The sequence below is a fragment of the Python bivittatus genome, unplaced genomic scaffold (genome assembly GCF_059951505.1).
Source record: "Python bivittatus isolate LINGU-HERP-01145 unplaced genomic scaffold, Pbiv_v1 ctg000020_np1212, whole genome shotgun sequence".
In the NCBI taxonomy this organism is placed as follows: Eukaryota; Metazoa; Chordata; class Lepidosauria; order Squamata; family Pythonidae; genus Python; species Python bivittatus.
In genome coordinates this window covers 80,641,701-80,660,770 of record NW_028277030.1, presented here as the reverse complement: position 1 = coordinate 80,660,770, position 19,070 = coordinate 80,641,701, and the positions used below count along the sequence as shown (strand labels likewise).

General features: G+C 37.9%; 1 protein-coding gene across 3 annotated transcripts in view; it reads right to left on the bottom strand.

The window, feature by feature from the left end:
* SNX9 (sorting nexin 9) overlaps positions 1–411 on the bottom strand; it is a 48,375-nt gene extending 47,964 nt beyond the window's left edge. For all 3 annotated transcript variants that reach the window (XM_088142458.1, XM_088142463.1, XM_088142470.1), the window contains exon 1: positions 36–411. In XM_088142458.1, the coding sequence (XP_087998584.1) occupies positions 36–47 (12 nt within the window). In that variant the 5' untranslated portion in view covers positions 48–411. The remainder of the gene's footprint in view (positions 1–35) is intronic.
* Positions 412–19,070: the final 18,659 nt, after the last annotated feature.

Here is a 19,070-nt window from a genome sequence, read left to right as displayed (position 1 = left end):
GGCAAGCGGGGCGGGGCGGGCCGGGGTCTCCTCACCTTAGTGGCCATGGTGGGGCTGTGGCGGGCAGTCTCCCCTGCCTCGGGAGGGAGCTTGGCTGGCGGCTCTGCCTGAGGTTCCCTCCTACTGGGCCGCGGCGGCGCTGGGGGAGGAGGAAGAGGAGGAGGAAGGCGGCGGCGGCGGCGGCCCTGCTCAGTTTTCAGGCCAGCCGCCGCCTCCTCTTCCCTTCCTGCCGGACTTCCAGCCGCGGAAAGGCGAGGAGCTCCTGAACTCGCGGAGAGGCAAAGCCCGGGCTGCGAGCACCGCCTGCGCTTCCTCTCGCCTCCTGTCTCTTCCTGGTCGGTTCGCCCATACCCAGGGGCGGGGTTTCCACGAAGGCGTCCCGAAACCCAAGCAGGAAAAGGGAGAAAAGAAGACCGAGCCGCCGCCGCCGCCGCCGGGCCAAGCCTTCCAGCCCCTCGCCTGGGCGCACGTGCCCCGGTTCGGCGGTGGGGCAGGTGAAGCAGCCTCCCAGTGCCTCGTCCTTCGGGCTCCTCGGCATCCCGGGAGCGCTGACGCCGCCGGTCACCCGCTAAACTCACAGCCTCCCTTAGAAATAATAGTACTTCGTGAGTATGGAAAACATTAGGCCAGCGCAAGAGCGCTGGCTGGTCTCCTGAGTCCCAGCCAACGGGGGCAGCGGACCGGCGCGATGGAGTTTGTTATCCCAAACTCTTTTGGCTGGCGCCCGGACTGCGGTAGGGGCTGTCAGAAGGAAGCAGGCCCTGTCCATTTTGAATTAACACCATAATGGGTTTAATAGTAGTGCTATTACTATAATGACGAATAGCAGTAGGAATCAGGTAGGCGGCCCTTGTTGTTCATAAGGGTTCCATTCCAGCCTAACAACTGCGGTTAATGAAACTGCAGAAAGCAAGGCTTTGAGGAGCCGGTGGTAGCTGTGGCCAAGAAGAGATCCATCTCATGTGCCAAATGCACCCCTTTCTGAACCAGGGGACCCTCCAGACTCGTTCCTGCTTTCATCATCTCAGGTGTGGACTACTGGGGCTGCTCTTGAAGACTACTCAGAAGCTGCAGCTGGTGCAGAATGTGGCAACCTGGGCAGTTACAGGCTCATCTTGATATGCCCATGTAACAACTCTGCTTCAGGAGCTGCACTAGTTACCAGTAGCTTTTGGGTGCAATTCTGGGTGCTGGTTAATATCTAGAAAGCCTTTCATGGTGGAAGGGCTAAGTACTTGAAGGACTGCTGATCTCAGCATGCTCCAGATCCCAGAGATAAAACAGTGTCATCTGATGGGGCCCAGGAAGCATGCCCGTACCCTAATCTTATTTTAAATGCCCTTAAAACATGGTTTTTCTCCTAGGCCTTGGATTAACCAATGTTGAGGTCCTCAACAGTACTCTTCTCATGTGGGGGTATGCGAAGCCTTCTGTATTGCTTCATTTGATCATTGTTGTTTTTAATCTGTTTTTAATGGTGTATGCTACCCAGAGTAATTGTGAACTGGGCAGCCTTACAAATTTAATAAATTAAATTAAAATTGGGGAAAAAAGCTGTGAGGAAAAGCCGCCCATCATTTAATGTAAGTGTGAAATACATAAAAAACACCCCAAAAGTTCTCCAAACCAAACTGTGCATTAAAAAAGTGGATTTTCAAGAGATAAAAAGATTGGTCTGTGGATATGTTAAACTGCAGGTAATACAACTGTGAATAATTGGGGGCATCTGTATACAATTTTATACAGCTTCTTAGTATTCAGAGTACTTCAGTAGCTGCAGTCCCAGAGGTATGCAGTATTCAAATTCAAAGCAGGCAAGCAACAGTTTCCAGGAAGAGGGGGTTATATTTTTTGTATACTTTGCTTTTAAAGTGTTGAGCTTATATTATGGCTCACAACAGGTTTTTTTTGTGATTCTTGCCTTAAAATAGCAGGAAACCCCATCACTGATTTTGGGCAATAATGTAGCTAAAATTAGACAGCATGATCAAAGGGTGTTTCTGGGGGATTCATAAAAAAAGCCAGGATCCACATTGCCCTGTCTTGCTGCTGAATTTTCTTCTGGGCTTGATTTGAGGCAATTAAAAGAGCAATTAATTAATTGTGACCTTAGCTTTGTCCAAAATGTACACCACAATAAATAGGCTTAATCCTTAAGGTCACATAATATTCTTTATTCTGCTTAAATACCCTAACATACTTACCTCTTGAAATCCTTGCAACAGTGCTGTGAAATAAAACAGCATTTTTGCTCACTGCGAGTGCTTAAGGACATGCTGACAATATTTGCTACCCACACCATCCACTGCCTTCCTTCCGTGACTTTCCAAAGTCAGAGGAAAGTTTTATATCAGTACTTACAGAATGTGGGATAGTTGTGAAGGAAATGTTCACAGAAAGAGATATATCCATCCTCAAGAGATGAAAGAGAACCATGAGAGTAGTCAGAGAGAAAGAAGTTAAAACAATCATCCCCTCAGATTATATAGATTTGTAGGGCAAAAGAGGGATTACAGGTTTATCTTACTACTTTCTGTAGTGCCCATAATTTCTTAACTATTCAAGAAAATGTAATATTCAAATATTCCTATCCCACTTTTATGTCAGAAAGCACCTTTTCTTAACAAAAATAAAAGCCCCAAAGGCAATTGCAGATGGAAAGGTTTCAGTTGCAGTTCCCTCCGTGATTGTATCCAAAAGGGGAGAGAGGGGATGAGTAAACAAGCAGAAATAGGTGCTTCTGCTTTCTCTCTAGGCATTGCCAGGATGCTAATGGAAGGTGAGCAAGGAGGAGGTAGAAGCATCTGTTGTTTTCCCTTGCTTATATGCTTCCCTGCTCATTTCCCTGGAAGCAGCTGTGTGAAGAAGGTATAGTCGAATTAGTATTAGATGGCTTCATCCTTCCCTGTTTCTGCTGCGGTGCGGGTAGCAGGATGGTCAATATCAGTTGCACATTTCCCCCTGAAAAATACTAAAATAAACATCTTTAGTATTTATAAATACTAAACATCTTTAAGCAAAGCGCCCTCATCACTGTTAAAACCCCTGAAGAACAAAACAAAGCTTGCCAGAAACGTTCAGCATCACTGAACATCATGGGGCATCATCCCTATGGATAAATGTGCTCCTTTCTCTGTGACAGAAATGGAATAGCTGCTATTTCCTCTTATTCTTCCTGATCACTTCTCTGGAAAAGGAGGGTTGCTAGGCCCAGCCATTCTCTCCATGCCCTCTCTTGGCAGTAGGGTGAGTTGCACTAGACAGTGTAGGAATGATCCACGTAAGTGTGACATCAAAAATGCTTCCACTTTTGTTACATGGTCTTTATTTCAATCTTTGTTTTATCACAGTTAAGGAAGTGCTTGGATTTCTCATAGCACTGCTGGCAATTAAACTTCTTACTCATCTGACTATAGAATTGATGGATGATGGCAGTTAAAACACCTGGTTTAAATACATTCATTTCTGGAGACCTTCTCTTCCCTTTACATTCCACTTTTATAAATGTGGTTATTCCTCTTTAAATTATTCTCTTAAATCTCCCATTTTGATTTGCATCAAAGCCCTTTGTTAATTTTTTTTTAATCCAGTCAATCACATTTAATGTGTATCTCAGAAATTTATTAGAATTGTGTAGAATTTTTATTTCTTGAGAGAAAGGCATGATAACAAAATGTGATGTGCTGAAATTTCAGTCTTGCCAGTTTGTTTATTCCACAGTTGTTTGACCCAGTTGATAGGACTGTGATAATTGTGGTTTCCAGCTCTTACACTACTGCTTATTCATAATTACTCAGCCCTCTTCTATTTCCATAAACACCCAGTAATGCAACATATGCTGAGATCATCACTCAGTGAAATATTTTTAATTCAGCTAAAATCAGCTAAAATGAATAAAATAGAATAAATATCCTAAACAGTATTTAATCACCCTAAACATGGTGCTTTCTGAAAATAAGAGAAAACATTGTGCATATTAAGACTTATCTGATAAAAGATAACATAAAATTAATCAGACCAGTGTGGATAATATTTTCACAGTTGCACTGAACACTTGCATTGTCTGGTTAAAAAAAAGTTATGTTTAATTTAGAAGCTGGCATTAGTACAAAAATGAAACTAACTTTAAAATAGCTATACCAAATTCAAATAAAGGAAAAAAAAATACAAGGCTTCATCCTGCATAATCTGAGCAGATATCTACTCATACCAAGTGAGATTCCACTGCTTTTCTCTTTCTTGCCCCACATCCTGTAGAAATTTGGAAGACATGCAAGAAGGGCAGTAGCAGAGGAAGTATCTGATCTATTAGTAGTACCCATGAATTAGGTGTCACAATTTTGTCTTGCTTAAAAAAAAAATCTCCAAAAGGTAAATCTAACTTATTAAAAAAGAGGTTGTGCTACTTTTGTTAAATTGGAAAACAAATTTCAGATTTATTTACTTATTTATTTCAGAGAATAAAAATAACCAATATAAATTGTTACCACATACCCTTATTTTTATTTTAGGGGTGGGTTTTTTTTGTTTATTTCCCTTAACCAATTTAAAACTTTTTCCAGAGGAAACTAAAGTCATAATGTTTCCTTTTTATTATATTTAGTTTTCAGATAGGATAGCTGTAGTATAAAACAGCATCCTGTTCCTCTTTCATAATTGCAATGTTTCATTAGTTTGATTATATTCCCTCCCAAAATACTAAACACACATTGTTGTAGGCAGATTTGAAATATCAATTGTATGGATGCATGTTAATGAACTAGCAAATTCTTCTGGTGCTTTCTTTATTTTAAAAAGCAGCAATAAAATTCAGCTTTTAATTTTATAAAAGTTTGGAGATTTTCAAGTAAAGTTACATTAATCGGACTTAAACCTGTCTAACGATCTGAAACTTGTGTAACTTTATACTGATGTGTAACTTTTTTATTTTCTGCTATCTCAAAAATGGAAATAATAATCTGATTTTGTCAGCACTTCGAGGCAGGCCAGGTCAGGAAACAAACATCACAAGAAATACCAGAAATCAACTTTATTGACATAGGCTATAATAACAATTTTGAAAGCCTGACAGCATTTCCCTTTCTTTCTTCTTAGACTAAAGAGTCAAGGTGGGGCAATCTTGAGTTTCTTTCTCATGCTTTCCTGTTTTCCTGGGCCAAGTCATGTTTTACTAAAGATTGCTGCATATTTTCTCCAAGAAAATCTCTGCATTCCTCCACAGGTTTAAAGACATGTTATAAGAATGACTTCACATAAGGACATAAAGCGTTTTGGAATAATAACTATTTTCCATCCCAAGCAGATCCTGTTCAATACTGAAAAGGGGAGGAAGAGGTTTGGCTTCGGGCTCAGGGAAGCATTTGTCAAGATGAAGCAAAGGCAACTTCCTCTTGTTCTTTAATACCTAAACTTTTATTTGAAGCTGGCTGATGAATTGTGTCTTTCTACATAGTATACTGTACACTTTGGGATTTTCCTGGCAGCATGAAAGAATCAAGGATACAAGTTTCATTGTCCTCAGGCAATATGGAGTAATGCTATACCCTTTTTACTTCGGAGCATAGTCAAAATAAGTGGAAGTTCTTATCAGCTGTATCTATCAATTGTGAATACTCAGAAAACGTTTTACAGACAGATTATATTTACAAATATATTTAGAAAGGTTCTACCAACAAAATTATTTACCTCTGGGGTTTCATCTGATAAAAAGCTCTTTCTCCAACTTGCATTTCCTATTTAGCCTCATGTGAAAGGAAACCCAGAAGATAGGGTCATTCTAGAACAAAGGAAAAGAGGGAAACAGCTCATTACAGTAACTTTAGTGCAAAACAGAAGCTAGGCCTAGTGATGACTAAGTACAAAGTTGTTTGTTTGTTTGTTTGTTTGTTTATTTTGCAACTAAGTAGATTGTTTCCAATAGAAGCGAATATGTGTAACTCAGGGTTGAACTGTGGAGTCCTTGGGGTTCTCTGAGGTTGGTTGTTTTCTTGCAAACGTTTCATTACGCAGCTAGGTAACTTCTTCGGTGCTAGAACGGAATGGGGTTTGCTCTCTGTTTATATACTGTGGCATGCCTTGCCTGTGTTGGTGGGGGTGTCGGTTTTGTTTTGTTTTATTTTTTCCTTCTGGTAGTTTCTTGATTAAGGTATTGTTTACTGCTTGTATGTCTGGTGGTAATCTTGGTGTTAATCTCTGCTTATCTGGGTGATGATTGCTGGTGAGGAGATGTTCTGGTCTTTTGTTTTCCTTTCTATTGTCCCTTTTGAATAGTGTGTAGATGTTGTTTATCTCTATGTGCCAGTTGATGGCTGCCTTGTCTGAATACCAAGCTTCCAGGAACTCCCTCGCATTTTTGGATTTAGCTTGGTCTAAGATGCTGACAGCTTCCCAGTTGAAACTATGGTTAAGTCTGTCCATGTGTTGTGAGATTAAGGAGTTTTCATCATGCCTTCTGATTGCTAGTTGGTGTTCATGGATGCGCTCTGCAAGCCTTCTGCCTGTCTGTCCTACATAGGGGTTGTTATAGTGCTGTAACAGTACATCAGATAAACAACATCTAGATAAGCAGAGATTAACACCAAGATTACCACCAGACATACCCTACCCTAACCCTGACATAGGCAAGCATTTGTCCATTTTATATTAGTGCAAAATCTATACACAATTTATAGAAATTTAATTATTGTTGAAACTGCAAGCAAAATTTATTTATTTTCCTCTATAAAACAATTATTCTGTTTTGTTCTTCTCAACATATCCTTTTAAACAGTGTATAAATGCACTAGCTCTGGGTAAGCCACAACAAAGATAATGACATGACTCTGTATTTCAAAAGTAAATTAACTTTTCCTTTGGAAGATGTAAATAAAGAAGTGACAATGAAATTAAAGTGACTGATGGCATGGAATTATCTATTCTGTGTTGTCTGAAGATGAAAACAGAAAATTAAAAGGTTTAGAAGTGTTATACAATACATTTCTATGGCAGAAATGTAGTTACAAGTTTCAGCGTTCTTAAGCAAAGTTGTTTTGGCATTCTAAAACATTTACATAAATTAACAAATACTTTTCAACATAACTTTACACTAAAAAATATATATATAATTTATATTTAGATTGAAATTGACCACCCAAATCACATAATCATGTAAAACTTACATGGAAATAATCACAAAAACTAGTGTATTCTAGAAGAAAGCTTTATTAATATTCTAAACTTTGGTCTGTCACAGCAGATGGCAGCACCTAGCCCACCTTAACTGATCTCAGAAAAGTTAAGTGGAGTCAGAACTAATACTTAAGATTGGAGTGAGCAGGAATCCCATGGCTGTAGATTAGCCTGGGAAATTGAATAGCAGATCACTTTCATACTGTACTGTTATGAAGAAAACAGCTTGGACATGGACATACAGTATAGTCACTACAAATAAACCTTGACTTGACTATCATTTTAAAACTTTGAATAAAAAAGAAAAAAAATAGCAACAAGGTTCCTGAAATCGGATGGATATTTTCAACTTACTTAACTTTATATCACCATGTCATCTGCATAATTGATTAACAATCTAGTTAGCTAAATAACTAGATCACTTCCCAACCAAGGAAAAAGTGTGATGATGACTGCCCAAAGCACACTTTTCAAAAAGAGCATGATGTTATGATGAGGGGAGATTTTAATTGCTCCAACATTTGTTGGGAGACATACATACATACATGCATACATACATAAAATAGTTTATTCAATGACCAGCAAAAATTAAAAGTACAACACCAAAGTAAAATCAAATAGATAAAATACTAGCATTAAAAAGTAACACGTAAAAATGTGACATGCATTGCTATAATGGTGCATTATACTGTACAAGTGTAAATCTAAAATATTACACACTACAAAGTAAATATATATATAACCTAAAAACAAGATAGCTAGTATGTGTTAAATCTAAAGTGATAAATAAAACAAGTGATTATTTCTGTAACCAGTTATACCTTATTTGCATTGAGGCAATACAGAATTTGGCTACTGCACAGGTGATAAACAGTTTCGAATCTTCTAGAAGATGGTTCACATAGAAATGGTCTGGTCTTCCTGGAAATGTACATATTAGGGGCAGAAGATAAACAGACCAGATATTCCTGTAGAGTTTACAGTGTAATAATACATGTGAAATGGTTTTGATCTTGTCGCCACATGGGCAGGAGCACTCGGTTAATGGGGTTTTGGAATATCTACCTTGCAGCAGTGCAGATGGTAAGACGTTACGCCTGGCTTTGAAAAGTGCTGTTCTCAGCTTGGGGAAAATTAGATTTTGTAGATATCTTGCTGGTTCCCAACTGCCCATATTTATCCAATTTCTGCCATGTTGGGGCAGCCTATTATAATGCCAACTTCTGCTCTACGGCCTGTTTCTAGGGAAAAGCAAAACTATCTATTAAAACCAGAGGGGTCAGTCTGACTGGGAAGAACTGGATTTTTGGCCAGGTAGTTCCTCCTCCTCCTCCAAGCACTTACCTGGATTGCAGGCATTCCTGTCTCTGGCTTTAACTGGGCATCTGCTGTTCAACTGGGGGCAGCAAAGATTGATCTCAAAAAATTTGTTTGCACTGTTTCCAGTGCATGCTTCTTTGCATAAGTTCCTACTTGTGCCCCATAAAGGATTTGGGCCAATGGTTTGGCCTCAAGAAGTTTTAATGCCACAGGGTTAATTGTCCTCCGCTTGTGTAAAAGAAGCGCTTAATAGCACTTGTAGACCTGAGAGCTAGCTGCACTATGTGATTCTGGTGTGCTTTCCAGGTGTCTTTAGAGTGGAAAACCACCCCAAGGTATTTAAATGCAGTAACCTGCTCTAACATGTGCCCTTCTACTCTCCAGGATTGTTGGGTGGCTCTCTTAGCAAAGACTAATCTAATTGGAATACCAGGAGAGGAGAAACTTGTGGGAATAACTCAAGAGAGCTCTGAGCATCTAAAGAAAGAGATACCTAAAGCATAGCCACAAAGAATTGTAATGAACAGGACAGAAAAAAAAAAAAAGCCACACAAACATGCATAGAAAATTTAGTGAAGATCTGAACAAAAAAGAGCACATACTGTGATGGAATGGTGTTATGGCGGCCATGCTGTCAGGTTCAGCCAAAGAACTTCATGAGACAGTGCAAATATAATTCTGTTGCGTTTATTAGCTTCCACCTCAAGATAGAAATCTCTCCAGACTGAACCTAAGTTCCCAAGCCAGCGAGCCACAACACTGTGAATTCCTTACAGTGATGCCAGTCTCATCTTCTTAAACTTCCCATGCTCCTTTGAGGGCTAAGGAAATGCTTATCTCATAACACCATTCCATCACATGCTCAGAGCTGAACCTGACACATACAGGAAATAGAGAACCAGCTCACAAAGGAAGAATACAGACATGTAGCCTGGAACAGTGGAGCTGGGTCAGGAAAGCAAAAGCTCAGGACTTCCAGGGGAGGCATGGTGAACAAAGCACATCTCTGAAAGAGTGGAGATGAGGACTGCAGCAAAGACTGAAGAACCAGTGAGCAGACCAATTCTTCGAAACCTCTCTGGATAAGGAGAGGATGGGAGATTGCCCATCTGTGCCCTGGATGGCTGCTCCTCACAAGGAGACTGCAGGACAGAGGTATCCTGTAGGTTTGAGCTCTGGTAGGTGAAAGAATTAAGGAATTTTAAAGGACACTGGGCTCACTAACCTCATTTTCTAATCACTTCCAGAAATTGCCTATTTAACTATCTTAAGGCTGTTAGAGATCTACAGAATGACAAGTTTGAACAATCACCTGATGAGTTTATCTTCATTCTTGAACAAAAGAAAATTAATCATAAGTTTAAGAATTTAAAGAATTGGAAATAAACAGCAAAAAGCTAAATAAGACTGTGATCCAAGAAAGTTATAAACGAATTAGGGTCCAGACAAATTGGAATATTGAGACTTGTACTATAAGATTTTGGAAATAATTATATAAAATAAACAGCTTTTTGTGAGCCAAATTGTTCATCTTAAGTCATAACAGAGACTGGCGACTTTATGATTTCAGAAATTGGATACTAGAGATGACTAACCAAATTTGCCTTTGGTTTTTGGTTAGTATGGATGGGGATTTACAAAATGACACAAAACATTATAACATTTGAAATACTGCAGGAGATTTTTGAAGAATGGGGTCAGAAATTAGCAGCTACAGCATCAGCAATGATGTCTACTTTTATCGATCAACTTATATCCAAAAGATGTTAATGAATGACAGATGTGAAACAAATTGTGCCTGATTCAGAAATATTAGAATCAGAAATACTGGATAATAAAAAAGCATGGATTATTGTCTTATAAAGTCAGCTAAAGTGGAAACACAAATGACAAGCTAAGAGAATGATCTGGATAAGGACTTTGTACTGGATATACAAAAGAAGTTGGTTAAAGCTTTGAAAATCAAAGTGGAAATACAAATGATAAACCAAGAGAATGACCTGGATAATGACTTTTTACTGGATTTATAAAAGAGATTTGCTAAAGCTTTGAAGAAGCCTTTTATTCAAAATAAAAATTGAAGAGAGACCAAATCCTACAACATATGAATTAATTAAAGATCAAGATTGTCAGAAGTAAAAAGAAGGAATATAAAGTTGGTTTGTTTGACCAAGGTTAAAATAAGACATGTTTCTATAAAGCTCTGGGAATCCTTTTCGCTGACACTAGGACTGAAAAGTTGATGATTTATGGATTTGCATATAAATAAGGAATGGGTTATGGGAAGAAGATATATTTGTTTGTAACCTTATAGGGGATGAAGAGTTTTTAAATTTGTGATGAAGATTGGAAGTCACATCTTTATATATTTTTCTTTTTCTTACTTTTTTTCTTTCTTTGCACTTTTTATTCTTTCTATTTCGCCTCTGAGTTTAGCTTGTATTTACTTTTACTATTGTAATTAAAATATTCAATAATTATTAAAAATAAAAAAGGAAAGCAAAAGCTCAGAATAATCTGAGATTAGTGAAGGATGCTAAAAATAAGAAAAAGCTTGTTTAAAATATATTCATAATAAATAGGAATTAGTATACTAGCTGCTCAGTGAATATAGCAAAATGCTAACATTTAACTAAGAAAAAGAAGAACTACTTAACTATTACTTTGGTTCATTTTTCTCTAACAAGAAACTCAGTGTTCCACCAAGAAATTGTGAAGAACAGGATGAAGGGCAGGATGGAAGCTTCAGACCAAAATAAACATAGGGAACATAGGTTGTCTTTAGGTTATGATGGAAGTTGGGACCGGAATTTCCATTGCTAAGTGATGTGGTCATAAAGCATGACATCATGTGACTGCATTGCTTAGCAATGGCAATCCTGGCAGTCCCAGTTGCTGTCATAACTCCAGGACTCTGTGGGTCATTAAGCAGGAAGAGGTGGGAGTCCCAGGCAAGGAATGTGGGGTTGGGGAGGTGCCATAGGCAGGAGTGACTAGCAACTTTCCCTGCTGGCTTCCCCATTGACTTTGTTTATGGGAAGTCGGCAGGGAAAGTCACAAATAGTGACCACAGGATGCTGCAACTGTTGTACATGTGAGCTGGTTGCCAAGTGCTGATCATGAGACCATGGGGGTGCTGCAACAGCCAGAACTTCAAGGACTGGTCATAAGTACCACTTGTTCAGCACCATCATAACTTTGAACAGTTGCTGAACAACTCGAGGACTACTTGTACCATTTTACTTTGAATAAGTTTAAGTCCTCAGGACCAGATAAATTACATCCTAGGTAGTGAAGGAGCTGAGGGTTTGGCTGAACCCTTACAGTATGGTTTATCTTTCAGAAATCTTAGAGAATTGGTAAAATGCCAGATGACTGGAACAAATGTCCCTATCTTCAAAAAGATAGGAAGATTCTAATCACATCATACTGATACTGATCTATAAGCAACTTGAGAACAAAGTGTTAATTACAAGGTTGGCATGGATTTGTCAAAAGCAAATCTTACTGAACTAAACTTACTTTTTTTTAATGTAGTACCTTCTAATAGATTATGGGAATTCTGTAGATACAATCCCTGAATCCAGCAAAACATTTAACAAAATACCTCATGACTTGCTGAGTAGCAGTTCTATTAAGTGTGGACTAGATGACTTGACACTTAAGTAAATATACAGCTGGCCTGAAAATCATACTTAAAATGTGTTTATCAGTGGTTGCTCATCAAACTGGAGAGAAAGATATTAAGTGCCGAAAGGATCAGTCCTGGGTCCTACTCTTCAATATTTTCATTAATTTTTTTTTTAATTTAAACTCTGTGTGTGCGCGTGCATGTGTGCATGCACACATGTGTATTCAAGCAACAAAAATACTGAAAAATATTTTCATATCTGATTTGGATGAAGAGGTGGAACACTACAGATTTACACAGGATAAAAATGAGATGAGATAGCTAATACTGAGAAAACAAAATTCAAAGTGATCTTGATATGTTGGAGAAATGGACTGAAAGTAACATAATCAAATTAAATAAATAAATAAATAAATAAATAAATAAATAAATGACAAATGCAAAGTTCTTCACTTAGGAAACAACAATCAAATGTAGACATATAGGATAGGGGACACCTCGCGTGGTAATGGTACTTGTGAAAAAGATATGAGCCACAATGTGATGTGGCTGCTAAACAGGCCAACGTAAATTTAGGTTGCATCATGGGAAGTAATAGTTCCACTGCAATGATCAGACCTCCAGCCCTGGATTGTATCAGTTTTGGGCAACATCCTTTAAGAAGGGTTCAGAAAAATTTGAACAGGTTCAACAAAAATAATCAGGAGCTAGAAAGTAAGCCCTTTGCAGAGGGATTGAAGGAGCTCTGTGTTTAGCCTGGAGAAAAGACCACTTGAGGGGAGGGATATGATACCTCTCTTCAAATAAGTAAAAAAATGTCCCATTGAGAAGGTTAAGAGTGGCTCTTGTTCCAGAGTGTAGGACACAGAATAATGGATTTATTCTGTAGGAAGGCAGATTCTGATTGAATATCAGAAAAAAACCCCAAACCCTAATAGAATAGTTCAATTGTTGTTGCTTTAATTTTGATTTCTGCACTGAGCTGTGGGTTGGACTCAATGTCCTAGATGGCCTCTTCCAACTCTATGATTCCATCCCCATTGAATCTAATGAATACATGTAGCAATTACATTAGTTATTTGGTAGCTAGATATCCTGAACAAATCTTACCAAGCTGAAATTGTAGTCACAACTGCATAGTAACTTGTACCTGTACCTGATTTTTGTTCACATTCTCTGATAATTATCAATAGTGTGTTTTTTTAAATAGCCAGTTTCTAGACAATTTGGCACTTTGTCATGTAAGTCTACATGCTTCTTTAAAAAGCTACACTTTTCGTCTACACCTTGTATATTAGTTGCCTATGTTGCAGGAACCACCTAGAGTTGCTCTGTGGTGAGATGGGTGGTGACAAATTTGAAATACGAATAAATAAACATCATGTAGAATGCCAAACCTCTGGTATCCTTAACTTTGGTGCCAAAGCAGTCTTCTCAGTTGATCAGTGGAAATTCATAATTCAGTTTCCATATGTTTTAAATCAACACGATATAAAAATATTAAAGTAGCTATTAATAAATGACCATTTATAAGATAAATAACCTTATGAATAAATGGTGCTTTTTTTTTTTTTAGTGATAATCAGATGTAATTTATTTTAGTCACTATCCAAGAAGTCAGGATGCTATTCACTGATAATCAAATAATAAGGTAATTTGCCTAAAATTGGTTGTATACCACCATGAGGTGGAATGAAATTGGTGCCATACAAATTTAATAAATAAATCTCATCTGGAAATAAGGTAGGGTTGAATTCTGTTCTTTCCCACCACCCACAAATAATGTCATAGAAACATTTATCCTCATTAGGTAGAACATATATCAGGCAAATTTCAGGATAAGAGATTTGAATAACTTTTTAGGAAGAGGTGGGACAGGTTGATTTTTTTTAAATTAAAAAAAATGCTATTTCTTCAAATTACAAAATTTACTACCCAGCAATATTTCTTTTGTAATTTGGTACAGAATTTCATGCTGAAGGATATAAACTTTTGTACAGAGAAACATATGAGTCTTATCTTCTATCTAGAGAAGATACAAATCCTTGATCACGATAGTGATTTTTGGTTTTCTCCATTACAACTCCTAGAATTTCTAATCAGCATGACCAACTAGACATAGCACAGGAAACCTGGATATGTCTGATGAATATCCAAATGCACAATTAGGCTATAAAATATGGGGCTTTTATTTATTTGGTTTATATTTCAGCTGCTCTGGTGAACACTTTGACGAGCTGTTAAAGATCACTGTCAACATCTACAAGTGTAGTTTTATAATTTTTAACATTCACATTTAGAGTTCTCCTTTAAAAAATGAACATATTTTTCATTAGTGGTGTCCAACCATATATCAACTAAACTGCTTATTGCCCAGGCAACAATTCATTGTACAATGGTATTCAAGTTTCTTCAAAAGTAAGTCCCATTGAATTAGCAGCCCTGTTATGGAGATTTTTACAAAACTTACAGTACTTCACCATCTCTGTCAATGGGTCTTTCCTGATATTTCAAATCTTGAATAACTTCCTCAAATTTTTATTTGGGGTGGGATGAAATGGTTGAGAGATGTTTGTTTCACATTTCTGGTTAAAATATAATTAGCTGGGTAAAGTAAAAAATGGAAAAATATGCCATACACTCAAAAGTGAAAATAAATGAGAAAGTGTCCTGAAGGCCTTGTTCTCAGCAGGGGAGAATTTTTAAAATATATTTCATAGTGTTGCATTCAATTACTATTCACTGACTTTAAATAACAACATTATAGTTTTTAAATAAATTTATTCTTTCTAGTTCACAATCTGGAACAAGCATTAAAAAAAATCAAAATTGGAATATGAATGTTACCTTTGGTCCAATATCAATGCTATTGATTGCACAAACTATTCTCTGTAATGCACGTGATGTATAAGAATTGTTCCAGTATGGTGTAGAGATTAAGATGTTGGACTGGCACCAGAGAGAGACAGATTCTGTTTCTTCCTCAGTCATGGATACTGACTGGGTGACTTTGGGCCAGTCACCATCTCTGTTGAACCAGTCTCAAATGGTAACTGTGGGGGAAAAAGTATGCTGCCTTGAGCTCCTGAAGGAAAGGTGGAATATAGATCTAACAAATATTTAAATGATAGAAGCATAAAAAAATTGGTAGAGATGTTCCTCTTGGCAATGCAAACAATCACAGAAATGAGAGTAAGATCTGTTTATTTCCATTCATTTTTAAGATGGCCGCCAAATTTAATTACTTTTTGGGCGGGGGATCATATTGCCCTTGAAGACAAGTTTAAGTAGAGATCCAGTTTCAAAAAGCAGATTGTTTCAAATTGTTTTCTGATCAGATCCAAATCAGAGCCTCACTTCATATATCTGAAACTTCTTGTACTGTCCATTGACCAATGCAGAGAAGTTGAGTGAGAGCAAATGTATAGATCTGAGACTACCACAAATTTAAACGTGACTAGAACCTGGCTTGAAGGCTGAACAGCAGCCTTCCTACAGCTCAAGATGCTCAGATAAGGCTCCTCAATCCTCTGCACTTCCATGTGAAAATATGAGGAAGCAACCCACTTTGTTTCATTTCACAGCAAGCATTTTCAAATACTGTTCTATTTCATGTCAACCCACACTTCTGCAGGTAGGTTCACAAAGAAATATATAACTCAGATATATAACTTTGCAGCTCTGCTAATCACCCAGCTGCAGCTTTCTATATCCCTAGAGGCCATACTTTACAGTACTGATTTCAGAACTGGTATTTCTCAAGCTTCCTTTTACTTGCCAGATTCCCTTTTCCCTTAGTTTTGCAGCTGCCAATATAACCAGATATCTCCATTTTGATACAGCATTTGTGTCATTACACAAGCCCAATACTTTGGTTTCAACAATACTGCTGTACTTTTTGGGCTTTGTTTCCATGCCTAGCAAACCAAAGTTATGCTCAAATATCCCCTTGATTTTTATCTGCTGGATGGCATTAAAATAGCAGCATCCAATACTGGGCAAATAATCATGTCTCTGAAATTAGCACTCAGCTACAATGTCATTCCACCAATATGGCTACTAAGTTAGACACATGTCTTCTGAAGGCTTCGGTGTTTGCCTACGGCTAACTGCAGGTATGAGCAGCACAGATAATATTTCCAATGGGACCACCAGCAAAGCAAAGTGATTATGAAAATCAACACGAGTTGATAACATCTGTCAAAACAGGTATGTGAATCTTCTAGAGGACATAGCTGCTCTAAAACCTTGAAGGGTGTATTTTGTGTGTGAATGCTCTTTGAAAAGCACCTCTTTCAAATATTTAACTTTTACTAAAAGATACAAAAGAAATATTGGCTCTTAATTAAAGTTGGCTCTAAATAGGTTGCTAGGTGTCATAATCAGAGCAACTGGGTTTGTCACAGATCAGCAGTCCTATAAGCATGGATATTTAAAACTCGACATGGCAAGCTTGATATTAAGAGACAACATACAGTAGGAATACCATATCTGTTCTGCAACACACTGGACGACCCTTGGATATGAGAGAGAGAGAGGGAGAGAGAGAGAGATATTTTACCTATCTGCTGCCATCTAGTGCTCACCAGCACCTGGTAGGGCAAGTTGGGGAAAGCAACAGAAAATTACTGTTCCTGCTGGGTTGTTGGTGCTCTCTGAGCTTGGTTGTTTTCTTGCAGACATTTCATTACAAGGTTAGGTAACATCATCAGTGAGAGGGAGAGTGGGTTTCCTGGCTGTTTATATATAGTAGCTTGCCCTGGTATTGCTTTCTTTTCTTTCCCATTTTTGCCCAATGGTTTTGATTCTAGTTATCTTCTTGTATAGCCAAACAATAAATTTTAAAGACAAAAAATCAAAAATCAGTCACTGCCTTGGAACATTAAAAATAAAGCATAAAGTAGACACCCATTAGTTGTGTTTTAACACACAGGAACTATATGGATATTGTCCCTATTATTTTCTCAGTCAATACAGGGATGGTTTTTTTAACTCTCCAATCTAAATTATATCTCTGCAATTCCTTTATGATCTCCCATCCAAGCACAGACAAAGTCAGCCAGGTCCCTCTCTAAGAAGAAGAGTGCTAACTTGAATACAATAATTGATACATGGAAAGTTAGCAAGCTCTGCCTTTGTTGGGGTTATCCTTTGTTCTGAATTTTACTTTGTAAAACCCCCAGCAATAAATTAAGTTTGAAACTAGTTATTAACATGTCTATCTACAATATCTGAATTTATACAGCTACCCATCTTAAGTAACTCTGGATGGCTAACAAAGCATTGAAAATCTAGAAGCATAGATACAAAAAAAATAGAAATGACAATAAAAGATGTGAGATGAAAATAATCAACTCCTCAATCAACACAGGGCAAAATACCAACTGGGCTCCACAAACATCCTGGCCCTAAAGAGCCAGGTTTTAAAGGACTTATTAAAAGCCAACAGAAAAGGCAGGTCCTCCCAGGTCCCATAAGATGACACTGTTTTACAGAAGGGACCTGGAGCACACACCCTTGCCAGAGCTGGTAGCATGGGCAGAAACCACTGGAGACAGTGGTTCTTCAAGTATCTTGCTCCTGTGCCATATAAGGCCTTATAGGTGATACTAGCACCTTGATTGGCACCCAGAAGCCGACAGGAAGTCAGTGCAGCTCATCTGGCAATTATATTGCACGAGTGCACCATGGTGAGCCAAAAAATGCATATGCTGCTGTATTCTGGACCAACTGCAGCTTCTGAATGCTCTTCAGAGGCAGCCCCATGAAAAATATGTTGCAATAGTCCAAACAAGAGGAGACTAAGCCCATGGTCAGAGCACAACTGGTACCCAAGATGGATTTGTACAGAGGCATTTTTTATATAAATTATATGTAAATATAAATTATGTGTAATTTATATAATACTATTATTAACCACTACAAAGATCCAATTTGGACACTTAAAATCTTGATATCCCCATAGCAAGCTATATTGGTGCTGCTACTAGAGATGTTTTTACCGGCCAGGAGGAATGGTGGTAGTGGTGAAGGGAAATCTTCCTGAAGGTGGAAGGCAGGAGTGAATTTGTGAATTGTGAATTTGTATGTATATATTTGTATGGATATGCAGGTTTCTGAACTATTACTACTATTACAGTAGATGTGACCTGCAGGAGGTTCAAAATGTTTCCCACCATTAACCTATGTTTGAGAATTGATTTCAGCAATTGTGGCTGATCTTTAGGCGGATTATATTCTCCCCAACCACAAATTAAATTATTTTTGCAAAGGCACAATATTCATATGTTGTTCAGTGAGATCTGAAACTGTGACTAATGTTTCCTGTGTTCTTTAAGTCATAGAAGCCATGTGACATGGTTTTCATGCAGTCCTCAAAACAGAAACAAGGAGTAGTTATATTTAACTGTGCTAGACTACTGACAAATGGTTTAAGCTGATTAAATGAAATGGCAAGATTTATTTTAGATAATACCAAGCAGGCCAATATAATCTAGGTAGAAGCTATAGTAGAACCAGAACCAAGCCCTGCTTGCTTCAAAATATCTGAACAAGAGCCATGAGTTATTTCAGAAGGGATCTGATTACATCTCTTTATTCAGACAAATATGAATTTCATTTTTCAAGTGGCATTCCACCCGCCAGTTCCAATAGATATTTCTTATCAATCATTTCCTCTATTCTGTGGAAGAAAGCAGAAGCCTTGCCAATTTCCTGGTGCTTGCACAGATGCTTTTCCCACTGCTTCCACCCTGACTCTCTTTGGTAGGTTAGCATCAGCACCAGCAGCTGTTGTTATTATTATTTAAACTTGTAACTCAAGGACTCTGGGTGGCACACAGTTAAAGAAATTACAATAAAAGCAATAAAAAGATAAAATAAAATATAAAAGATAAAATATGGCAAGTGCAATAGACCAGATGGAAGGGGTCTCATTCTCCCTTGCTGAAGG